Source organism: Nanorana parkeri, unplaced genomic scaffold (assembly GCF_000935625.1).
Source record: "Nanorana parkeri isolate BGI_ZX_2015 unplaced genomic scaffold, ASM93562v1 scaffold1444, whole genome shotgun sequence".
Lineage (NCBI taxonomy): Eukaryota > Metazoa > Chordata > Amphibia > Anura > Dicroglossidae > Nanorana > Nanorana parkeri.
Window position 1 is genome coordinate 177,071 of NW_017307712.1, and position 12,862 is coordinate 189,932.

A 12,862-nucleotide genomic window follows, 5' to 3' on the forward strand; every position below is an offset into this window, starting at 1 on the left:
ATAGCTTGCTAGGAAGGTAACATTATTTGTTATTTACCATTTGTTATTGTTGTTTAAAGCGAGTTTCCACTTTTGCAGTCAAAATTGAGAAAACCCCTATAAATGTTTGTTTGTTATGTGTTCCCATTCACACAGGATATCTAAAAATATATAATTTTTAAAATATTACTTACCTTTTAGTTGTCTCTATTTAGCAGGCCTTTGCACGCTCCTGTCTCCCTTTCAGTAACAGGAAACACTGTCTGTCCTAATAGAAAGACTTAAGACAGACTGACCATCTCCTCATAAACATGCAATGTCCTCTGAGCTTTAACCCTTTGTTAGGACAGACAGTCCTGCTCATGTAGTTTACAACTGATAATAAAATCAGCCAGCACAGTTCAGACAGGGTTCATTATTTGAAAACAACCCTCCCCAACCCTCAAGACAGTGAGAACTGAGCAGGATTTTTCAGTCCTGGAATTAGCAAAAAGAACATCTAAACAAAAAAGGTAAACTGCATTTTTTTAAGTTATGCTATGTGATTGGGAACATGTAACAAATGTAAAGTAGATGTTATCCCAATTTGGCTGCAAAAGAGGAAAACGCTTTACAATCAACGCACGGGAAGGTACAAGGAGACTACATTTCTGGCCAGATCAATGGGTAATTCTGTACGTTTTAAAAATATTCTAAGCCTGAGCAATGAAAACAAATGCAGCCACCACATATAAGGACTGGTGAGCTGCTATATATTAAATTGTTTTATGCAATTAGATATTAGTGAAGAAAAGTAAACTTGTTGTGAATTTCACATTTTAAATGCCTGCTCTTCCATATTTTTGTATTGTATTCCATCTAGAGGTTTATAGACTAGAACAGTGATGGCTAACAAACTGCAACACAAAATCAATTTATCTCAAAGTGCCAACACTGAAAATAAGTTCTGGATTGTGTTTTAGTTTGGGCACTGGGGTTTAAAAAACATTCTGCATTACTGCCTTAGGAAAATAGGGGAACACACATATTCAAACATTTATACACTCACAGATACAAACACATATAATCATACATTCATAAACACACATATCACACACACTCATAAAAACACACCCACACTCATAAAAACACATCACATACCACACCCACACATAAAAACACACCCACACGTCACGCACACTCATAAAAATACACCACACTCATAAAATACACCCACACATCTCACACATATATAAAAACACACACATCGCACCCACTCAATAAAACACACACACAAAACATAAATCACCCACTCAATAAAACACACATCACATATCACACACCTATTAAAAAACACACACACACACACACATTAAAAAACACACACATGTCACATACTCATAAAACAGAAACTTTTTAAAAAATACAGACACATATCACACACACTCATTAAAACACTAATTAAAAGTTAATAGTTAATATTAATTTAAAAATCCCCCCCTCCCCCTCCTGCTTACCTGTTTTGCATGGAGGGGACTGCATCCCTGGGGTCCAGTGGGGCACTCAGGGATTATCCTGGTGGTCCAGTGGAGTATCAGTGTGATCTGCATCTCTGGCTAATGCAGACCATACTAATCTATCCTTCTGTGAGCAGCGGCACCACGAGGGAGCGATTAGTATGGTCTGCATCACCAAGAGATGCAGATCATACTGATCCTCCACTGGACCACCACAGGATGATTTTCATTTAATATATTGCTGGTTTTAGGTGTGTGGAGTTTTAGACATGTTTTTTGTACATTTTACATGCTTTACCAATCATCGCAATGGAAGGTGTGTTTTGCTGGAAACCGCATTAGAGAAACAGACAACTGTTTTTTTCTTTGTTGTGTGCGTGAAATGGCTATAACAGCTCTGAAAGTCCCAACAGAAGTTTGGTCTAATTGGCTTAACAAATTCACCAGTGTGAGCGTTCGGGCAAGTCTGTAATGCTCACTGTTTATGGAAGATATAGTATTGTATTGTTTATGTACTTATTGGGAAGTTGCTGGACATAACTCATAAGGTGAATATGTAAGTTAGCTAAGAAAATGATATCCCATGGGTTTCAATATATGGAAACAATTGGAAGACCTTGTATGTTGGCTAAGCATTGTATTGTCATAAGCGTTATTTTATAACAAGATCTACACACAGGTCATTTTAATACGTGATGCAACTTACAGATGGTGGCCCACTTCCAGCTGTGGAGGTCGCTAGTTCTTTTGCTCCATGACACGGTGTATACATGACTCCATCTACATACATCAGGATGACTGTACGCCCAGGAATGGGTGGGATGTTGTAACGGGCTGATATCCGAATAGCTTCCTCCAGTGATTTCTTATAGCTTTGAAGGACATCCTCATCAAACTTTATTGTTCTACATCATAAAATCAGCAAAAAAAACATAGTTAATACCATGAACTCAATTCACTTTCTCAGGTAATTACATTATTTTCCTCACCTGGCTTTCTTGACTGCCTCTTTTTCTCTTTTAAGTAGTTGATGAACAACAGGAACAGCCAAACTTGCTCTGAGTTGACGCCGTGTGAAACGCATGCGTGCTAGCTGTGGAATATTCTTCCCTTTCCGGCGAAAGATACTCCGGAGGAGGGCAGCATTGTTAGGGAATGATTCTCCTATGAAGGATTGTTGAATGGAGATGTTTACCAAGATCTAATAAACCCTAACTCCAGACAAAACATTTAATTTCATTGTGTATAGGCCAGAGAGGTTAGAGGTTTTTATTGCTGTCTGTATTCTTGTTTTCAATAAAACAGGGGGGAGAGAGAGAGAGAGGGAGAGAGATACAGAGAGAGGGAGAGAGATACAGAGAGAGGGAGAGAGATACAGAGAGAGGGAGAGAGATACAGAGAGAGGGAGAGAGATACAGAGAAAGGGAGAGAGATACAGAGAGAGGGAGAGAGATACAGAGAGAGGGAGAGAGATACAGAGAGAGGGAGAGAGATACAGAGAGAGGGAGAGAGATACAGAGAAAGAAAGAGAAATACAGAGAGAGAGAGACACACAGCTACAGAGAGACAGAGAGAGATACAGAGACAGAGAGTGATACAGAGACAGAGAGAGATACAGAGACAGAGAGAATCTCCCCAGTGGGTTCAAAGAGTGAAGAAAAACCTCTTCCCCTCTCTAGCCACAACACACATTCTTTCTTAATTATTTGTGTATTTTGCATTCGTTAATATTGTTTGTTAAAATAAGCTCACTTATCAGTAATTCTTTTTGAAAGTACAATACGCAACACTACATGAGTTCATTTTTGCATATGGTGAGATTTTTTAGGGACAGGGCATAAGAACGTTAACCCTTCAAATATATTTACTAAATACTTCAATCCTTGCAGTTATATACCAAATAGAAACATATAAAGATCCCACCTGCTTTTTGAAGCTGATGCTCTAAATCTTGAATGACTTTGTATGCAGAAAGGAAACGGAATGGGAAAAGGCGGCTTTGGACCACAGCACGCTGAACAAAGCACACAGGGTAAACCACATGTAATTACATGGTAGTACGATACACCACCAAAAATACAATCTCATGGCAGTTTTCACAGAGAAACACCTTGCACAAATACAAATGTAGCCTACCCCTTTGTGTTTCTAATAATCTTGGCCTAGATCTTTGAAGTTTAGACTACAGAATTTTAAAAGTATTACCATAAATGGCCGGGTGTGTTAGAAATGAATCGTAAAGAAAATGGTTGTTTTTTAGTTCAATTTATATTTACAGTATGTAAGCTGTAATGTTTAGTCTTACTACATCCTAATTACACTTGCTACTTGGAATCATTGGAAAGTTTTAGAGATGTTTCAGAGGCTTGTATATTTTTGCCCTTTAAAATGAGAAAGTTGAAGATTACATGGCATACACACCTAGAAATGAGTGCATTCAAAGAAAAGACTGAGGCAGAATAGAATACCTGATTGGTTAGCCGTGCATTCGCCGCTATGTGATGCTTCTGACTAATACCTGCTCTTATCATATTCCTCAGGTTCCTCAATAAAGCCATGAATGGTACTTTACGATTGTCTGTATTTAAAAAAAAAAAGGAAGAACATTGTGACGGAACATACAACCATGGTTAGCTGTGACTAAACCAACTTCTATTTTTTACAACTATTTTGTTTTCAGTCCTGACCATAATATACAAAAAAAAAAAAAGAAACCACTATATATTCTCTCTAAATCCTGCACTTTTGTATCTTTTCAGTGTACAGGTACTGATTATAAAGTGCCATGCGGGTGTGAAACCAGTTAGGATTTCTACATGCTACTGAATGACAGACTTTTTTTTTTTACCGAAAACCCAAAAAAAAAAAGGGGAGTTTATCAAAACCGGAGCAGGCAGAATCTGGAGCAGTTGCCCATGGCAACTAATCAGCTTTGTTTCATTTTCAAAGCTTAACTGAACAAACTGAAGAGAGAAGCTGATTGTTTATTATGGGCAACTGCTCCAAATTCTGTCTGCTCCAGTTTTGATAAATTCCCACATTGAATTTTTTTACAATTCTACATCCCTGCAGGAAATCTGCTTTACCTTGTTCTACTATTTAAAGTGACACTAAAGTCAGGAGTTAAATCTTAAAAATGCATTCAAAGTAACTTAACTATTAAATGTATCTTATTTGTGTATCACTCAGCTGTAGATCCTCAAATTATTATTGGTATTCATATAGCACCGCCAATTTACACAACGCTTTACATAGTGCACATTAACATCAGTCCCTGCCCTCAAGGAGCTTACAGTCCAAGGTCCCTATCTCACATACTGTACACACAGGGCCAATTTAGACAGGAGCCAATTAACCTTCCAGCATGTGTTTAGAATGTGGGAGGAAACCCACGCAAGAACATGCAAACTCCTTGCAGATAGTGACCTGGCGCCATTACTAACCAGGGACCCTGAGTGCTGCAAGGCAGAAGCGCTAACCACTACGCAAATCATCTCTGAATTGGTGCGGACACTGTTCTTCCTTCTGGAGGGGGGCTACTTTTGCTCCCCATGGTCCCTGTGTGTGTTGTAAAGTAGCCAAGACATACATTGTTAGAACTTTTGTTCGAAAAGTTTGTTTGAGATATTTTGTCGGAGCATTGGATTTGCCATCATTCAGTCAAATAATTTCATTTGAAAGTTCTTAAAATTACATCCAAAGCTTCCTACTTGAATGGAATCTCAGACGTATTAAATATGTTTCTTTTGTGCCTAGCACATATGCATTACAATATAAACATTTTTCCTGAACAAAAATCACATTCATGGGTTAGAATTTTGTTCATTCAGATAAGAAAGTAAAAAAATTCTCCATCCTGATCCTTCAATATTCTTTGTCGCTGTGGTTGAAAATCGAACGAACGTTCAGAAAATTAACATTTTCAGACTAAACTTCTACATCTGTCTCTGCTCTTGCCTGCAGTACCCATGTATGTTACTTACCTAGCAGACTCTCCCATACAGGGCCAGTGTTTCCTTTCTGGCTCAGTTCTCTTTCCCAGGTCTCTGGCTGTTTTAGCTTCATTCTTTGTCCTGACAGATGTGATTGCCAGGGACCCTCAAGACCGCTACGTGAGAAGGACGTCAAGTCTTTAGGATACCTGTCCATACAACAAAAAAGGATATGGTGAATCAATTGTGTGGGACACAAATGTATTATTATAAACAAAAGAAAAACTGCTGACCTGCAACCAAGCAGACTCATGACATGATAAGCTGGTTTAGAAATATGTAATCTCTGAATCAAACTCTTCAAAGAAAATTTGTCTTTCTTCTTCTTTTTCTTCTCAGTGGAAGCAGAGTCAGCCTCATCAAGCTGCAAAGAGACACAACTTAGTCACAGAATACACCTTATTGTTCGAGGAAGTATAATGCATTAACACAGTTGGTACATGATAACATGCTGTGAAAAAGCCCACCTGTTTCTGAAGAAGCTTTAGGGAAGACTCCAACGCCCTTAAATTTCTACCAAACTTCAACGTTTTAAAAACCTAAAAAAATACACAATAAAAAATGTTTTATTTCTTAAATGAAGCTAACAAAGGAGAAAGTAGGCAAACGCATATAATAATATTGATGTGCTATTTCGGGGAATTTTTAAATACCTCAACAATTTGAAGGGTAAATAATGAAATGTGCCAAGCTAAAAAAAAGCAATCAAAACTGTGAGAAGGCAGTAGGACATATCATGTCAATAAAAAAATGTGAAAACAAAATAAATACAATCACAAAACATGCAATATATATAAAATTCTTGTGAAAAAAAGTCCCATAAAAGGTAGAAATCAAAAAGTGCAGTCAACATGAAGTAGTAGACTTCTAAATCCAGTGAAAATAGTGAACTGTAGAGTGATCTTCTATCAGAGGTAACTTGCAAACCGCACACCAGAAAGATGCTTCAATCCACAATAGGCGAGTAGCAAGAAAACAGGTGGGTGCTCACCTGAAGTAATGACCCGTAAAGGTCATTAAACACTGTTCCCTTCTTAGTGGGGAGGGACACCCTTTAAACGCTAACTTGGGATATGCTCATAGCAGATGCACATTAGTAGAATCCATCCAGAAAGAGACAAACAGAAAACACATAGCGCGTATCGTCCAATTAATATAAAGCTTTAATCCATAAAAAACTTAATCCCATAGATCTCAGTGAGTGAAGCAAACAAAATAATCTCAGTCCAGAGTCCAACACGAACGAGAAAGCCCCCCCCATCCTTCCGGCCAGACCAAGAGGATGATGTCAGTAGCGCCGCCCACCCTAGGCGCATTACGTCTCACGTGACTTCATCCCTGAAGTCAAGTGAGACATAACTGCCACACCCCTGATGAAGTCACGTGAGACGTAACGTGTGTAGGGTGGGCGGAGCTACTGACGCCATCCTCTTGGTCTGGCCGGAAGGGCTTTCTCGTTTGTGTATGCTCGTGCTGGACTCTGGACTGAGATTATTTTCTTTGCTTCACTCACTGAGATCTATGGGATTACGTTTTTTATGGATTAAAACTTTATATTAATTGGACGATACGCGCTATGTGTTTTCTGTTTGTCTCTTTCTGGATGGATTCTACTAAATGTGCATCTGCTATGAGCGTATCCAGAGTTAGCGTTTAAAGGGTGTCCCTCCCCGCTAAGGAAACAGCGTTTAATTACCTTTACGGGTCATTACTTCAGGTGAGCACACACCTGTTTTCTTGCTACTCACCTATTCTTGATTGAAGCATCTTTCTGGTGTGCGGTTTGCAAGTTACCTCTGATAGAAGATCACTCTTCAGTTCACTATTTTCACTGGATTTAGAGGTCTATTACTTCATGTTGACTGCACTTTGATTTCTACATTTATGGAACATTTTCACGAGAATTTGTATATTTATAGCATGTTTTGTGATTGTATTTATTTTCTTTCCACATTTTTTTATTGACACGATATGTCATACTGCCTTCTCACTGTTTTGATTTATTTTTTTAGCTCGGCACATTTCACTATTTATATTTGTTTGATTATTGTTCATTAGTGCTTAGTAGCTTTCACTGTACTTTACTGGCGCAGATCGTATTGATTATTAATTTGAAGAGTAAATCTAGTTTTTGTGAACACAAAGTTTGAGGCATTACTGTAGTAGTTGCTTCACTGTCATTTTTACAATACTTTCACATCTTTAGGTACTTATTTGTGTTCCCTATAAACTATATTTTAGCCATTGCATTAAATGTACAGATTTGTAGATTAGTCACTAGAGGCAGGTTAGATTAGCTACTACAATGGCTGAGATAACATCAGCCTCAAAGGGAATACATAACCTTTAAACATAACCTAACCATTATCACTAGTTCAAACACACTAATATCCATTGTGAACCATTGTGATTATTTTGTTTTACCCAAAAAATACAACACACCAAGAAATGGCATTTTGAATAACACCCCAGCACACGGAGGAAATGCAGGCCCAATGCATATGCACATGTGGTAATGTACTACTGTGCATTGTGGTGGGCCGTGTTGGAAAAAATGCATGTATGAAAAAACACATGTACGTTTTGTTTGTTACGCTGTGTATGGAGCCTATTTTAAAATGAATGGACTAAAACAACACATGTTCATGTGTGACAATAATGTGCATTAATGCAATGCATAAGAATGGCAAAGCGTGAACGGTCCCCTTTACTAAAAGTAAATGAGGTGTATTTACAGGAGAGCATTATTCCTGAAGTATTGAAAGATCTCTTGAAACTTTAAGAAACATATCAAATTTTTTTTTTTAAGTGTATGTAAACCCTAACAAAGAATTTTGCTCCCTTTTGGTCTGTTTAAAATATACCATTGAAAGAGATTTGTTATTTCTGTATTAAAGGAGAACTATGAGGTGAGTGCTTTTCACTCACCTCATAGATCAAGCCGACCTGTGACAATGAGACTGTCACAGGTCGGCTCAGTAGATCAGGAAGTGAGCGAACACATACCGGCGTTCGCTCACCTCTCGATCCTGTCACGGCTCTCTGCTGTGACAGGGGAGGGGCTGGATTCCCCTCTCCCCGCTCCGATCCTCCAGCGCTGACTGGCGGAACGGACGGGGGAGGGGCGGGTAAAGCTGGCTCTTCCTCTAGATAGGCAGAGCCAGCTGTCACTCACACAGCTGGGCGGATCCAGACATAATTGTCGGGATCCGCTTCAGCTGCGGCGTCTCAGTATACCGCGAGCTGTAGCTCGCAGTATACTGAGCTTAGGGTGACGGGAGGACCATAGTTTGTGTCCTCCCGTTACCCTAAGGAGAACTATGGGGAAAAGCCTTAACCCCATAGTTCTCCTTTAAGTGCAAAAAAAATACCTGTTACTCATGTCGGAAATTCAGAGCTGTCCTGTGTCCAGTGCTCACTTCTTGTATTATCTCAGAGAGTAATTAGCCCTTCCAGTCCTTATCTTGGGACTACAGAATAATTAGGATAAATACAGACTGACAGGCTGAATTAAAAAATCTGACAGATTAATCCATCCAGACTAACAGCGTGGATGGACAAATCTCCTGTTGTGTCCACTGTGTTCTGACAGCAGCACCTGGCACTGTCAGAATACCCAAACAGCACTTGCAGCTGATTGGCCATGAGCACACGACAATTTTCCAGCATTTCCCTTCCACAAAAGTCTAAATAATGATCGACTTTTGTTGAGGAGACAGGACTGTCCACGAAACAACTTTTGTCTGATTCCTGCTGAATTGGCTGAAATTAGATTTGTGTGTACCTAGCTTTAGGCTTAATATTGTGGTAAAAGGAGAGGTGGGTCTGAATAGTTTGGCAAGAGAAAACTCAGCCCACAAAACTGCTGTGTGTTGTCATCCCATAACAACATTTAAGAAAGGGTATTTCTGGCAGCTCAACTGGTATTTTTAAGTACTTTCTGTGTCTTTAAATTGATAAAGCATGGGAAAATGTGCATGCTCTGTGGATATGTACTATATATATATATATACTATATATACTAATATATACTATATATACTAATGTATCTAGTAGGAGCCTGATAACTGTTTAGAGGCCACAGAGTTTTAGCCGATTGCTGGTATAACAAATAACAGAACTTCATAGTAAATGGCCATACAACTTGAAACATCCAGTAAATGTGTTATCAGTGAAGCAGTAAAACATGTTGGAAAGAAGCCTTCTTACTTTGTCTTTTTTCTCAATCTTTTTCTTGCAATCACGCTTTCCTCTTTGTACACGAGTATTGTATTTTGCCAGCTGGTATTCGCTGAATTCTTGGAACTTGAGTGTAAGAGCTCGGCGGAGGCAAGAAGGCAGGGAAGCCAGGTTATCTCCCTTTCCTGACAGACTCTAATTCAAAAATGACACAGAAATCATTTTAAACCCACCTACCGGAAATGTTAATTCCAGCCAGTTAGTAGACGGTTAGTGGTAACAAACAAAACAAAAAATAAGAATGAAAGCGGAGCCAATCAGCACATAAAAATTGGTTTGGCAAGCCTCCCATTTAAAGGTGTAAACTCTCTCCAAGCAGTTGTGATTTTGGTATTAGAAAGGACAATATAGACACCTATAAATAATTGTAAAGAACTAAGAGGACATACCTGATACAAGCGTGGTACCTCCATCCAGTCACTGGGAAGCTGGACAGAAGAGCACAAATACCTGCGCAGATGTGGGCGGCATGCCGGCAGTGATGCAGACACGGCCAGCAGGAAGTTTGCAGTACTACGAATATTGAGTTCCTGGCGAGTGTACAAAGCAACCTGCAATGGGAAAAAAAAGTCCCAGTGGCAAAGGTATAAAGAATGCAGTATGCACAGTGTATAGCAGTTACCAGATTTTTTTAAAACAAATAATTGGCCTAATTTATGGATATTCTCAGTAAATAACTACACTCCTTCGAAAACCTCCTCACCTGCTATGCACTCTTCCGGGACTTCTCCAGAGCCTTTTCCATCCTCTGGAACTCCCTACTCCAATCTGTCTGGCTTTAGGTGATCCCTGAAAACGTATCTCTTTAGGGAAGCCTATCCTACCTCTACCCAACAGCTTACATTTTATTTTCTCCATCAACTCATCTTCACACAGTTACCTTTAAAATTACTTGCCTTTCCCTTTTAGATTGTAAGCTCTCACAAGCATGGCCCTTCTAACCCTCTTATCTTGATTTATATTGTAACTGTACTGTAAAGCGCTGAGCAAACTGTTGGCGCTACGTGAATCCAGTATAATAATAATAATAATAATAATAATATCAATAATATTTACACATGCAGCTGATACTCTTACTTTTAGAACAAACTCTGCATCCAGTCCTGCTATATCTTCACACAAGGTCTGAATATCAGACCTGGTCAGATCTGAAGGGTCTGAGAAGTTTGGTGAATTAACCAACGAACAGCAAACTGCAGATAATAAAGCCATCTAGAAGATAAGGGAAAGAAACATATTTACAAAATATACATATAAAAGGTCAGCACAACATTATTTTTAAAGGGAAACTATAATTTATAGTTGTATAATTTATATTTCTTTTAAATGGCAAACTCCATAAATATGATTGTTTAACGAACCACTGACCTTCTTCTGTTTGAGAAGAGTCTCTGATTTTTGGTTACTGAGAGCTTCAGATGCCTCCTCCGTGATTTGTAGTTGCTCATGTGCAGATGGTTCACTATCAGCAGATGCCGCAGGTTGTGAGGAGAGGTTTTCCATAGCAAACTGTTGAATAAAAGCAAATAAACAATCTATAGACATGGTAATGCTTTAAAGTGACATTAAACCCTCAGATTTTGTAACATAAAACAATACTGTAATGTGTGCCTTACTGTAATCCATGGTTGTTTCCCTTCTCTTTGCTGCTCTTACTTTTAAATCTGTATCTCTTCTCATGCTGGGAAGAACTTCTGTTTTGCAGCTGACTGCCTTGTCTCTGAAATGGATACATGGTGTCTGTGTGAAGGTTCACAACCTGAGCCAGCACTACAGGAAGAGGCACTCAGCTGCAAAGGGAAGTTCTGCCCAGCATGAGAAGAGATACAGATTTAAAAGGAAGAGCAGCAAAGAGAAGGGAAACAACCATGGATTACAGTAAGGCACACATTACACTATTGCTTTATGTTCAAAAATCTGAGGGTTTAATGTCACTTTAATAGGAAAATATACCACATACACACTATGCCTGCACATTGTACCTCAGCATCTGACGTCAGTGACTCTCCATCAGATGAATTTTCCAACGTATCATCTTCTGGCAATTCACCTTCCTCTGACTCAGAATCTTCAGATGTTGCTTGCCCAAGCCCTATTGTAGGCTGTAAATTTGAAGTTAAGCTCGGGGAAAGAGCTGAGTGGGTTAGTGTGTTTTTGTTGCTTTTGATATCACACTTTATACCGATGGAGGGTAAAAGAAGTGATTCTGGAGAAAGGCTGAGGGGTTCAGTCTTAGAAGTAAAAGAACTATTAATGGCTACACCAGAGGGAACAGAAGACAGGGAGGTCATTGTGTGTTTAAACGAATTTGAAAGATTAGGAGTTTCAACCTGACTATTCACACACAAGCCATGATCTCCTGCTGAATAAGCAACCACTGAGGAGTGAGAAGTTGTAGTTTTCGGGGACAATAAACGCTTAAACATTTGATTTTCAGTAGACAAAGATGTACCGCTTACAGTTCCAACAGAAGGCAGAGAAGAGCAAGAAGTGGAGGTGAGTGCAGAAAAGGCTGCATCTAAATCTGAAGCTTTGTTAGTGGTCAGAAAATTTGTAGACATCAGAGATGAGCCGAATAGGCCCGAAGGTGAAATGGAAGATGACAGTTTATTAGTCAAATGTGACTGAGAAGTCAGGGAAACAAGAGGGTTGCTGGTTAGTAAAAGTTTTGAAGACAACATTGACTGAGAGGACAGATTTGAATCAGTGGTCAGAATTGAGTTAGTAGTCATAGTGCATTTGTTTTCCATGGAAAGCTTTAGAAACTTATTTTCAGGGCCACAAGATTTTGTGCGAGGCTGGCTAGAAGCGCCTAAGTAATCAGCACCAGGCAAAGTCAAGGCCAGTCTGCAGCGGGGCTGCTTTGCTCCACGTAATCCGGGTTTCTCCAATTGCAGTTCAAAGCCAGGAGACGGCATGATGGTAGGCCTGTACCTGCAAAAATAATTAGTAATTATTAAAGTATAAGTCTCATATAGAATATTTGCAGTAATGACGAGGTCAACTACCCTTGCATTATTTTTTTAACTGTTTCACATTGGCCTCACCAATTCTTAATGAAAGAAATTCTGACCATCCTTAAGGAAGCCAGACTGTGGACCAATGCAACCTGTCAGCATGTGGCAGTATGTTGGCTGGCTCTATTAATTTATGTTG

General features: G+C 39.1%; 1 protein-coding gene across 1 annotated transcript in view; it reads right to left on the reverse strand.

Moving 5' to 3' along the window:
• The window catches only part of TEP1 (telomerase associated protein 1), a 63,093-nt gene extending 51,096 nt beyond the window's left edge, over positions 1 to 11,997 (reverse strand). The window contains exons 1-12 of the mRNA XM_018570023.1: positions 11,689 to 11,997; positions 11,075 to 11,215; positions 10,784 to 10,918; positions 10,096 to 10,257; positions 9,677 to 9,841; positions 5,935 to 6,006; positions 5,701 to 5,831; positions 5,459 to 5,616; positions 3,944 to 4,053; positions 3,399 to 3,489; positions 2,465 to 2,639; positions 2,182 to 2,380 (exon numbers count right to left, since the gene is read on the reverse strand). Coding sequence (XP_018425525.1) covers positions 2,182 to 2,380; positions 2,465 to 2,639; positions 3,399 to 3,489; positions 3,944 to 4,053; positions 5,459 to 5,616; positions 5,701 to 5,831; positions 5,935 to 6,006; positions 9,677 to 9,841; positions 10,096 to 10,257; positions 10,784 to 10,918; positions 11,075 to 11,215; positions 11,689 to 11,997 — 1,848 coding nt within the window. The remainder of the gene's footprint in view (positions 1 to 2,181; positions 2,381 to 2,464; positions 2,640 to 3,398; positions 3,490 to 3,943; positions 4,054 to 5,458; positions 5,617 to 5,700; positions 5,832 to 5,934; positions 6,007 to 9,676; positions 9,842 to 10,095; positions 10,258 to 10,783; positions 10,919 to 11,074; positions 11,216 to 11,688) is intronic.
• Between the last annotated feature and the right edge of the window lie 865 nt (positions 11,998 to 12,862).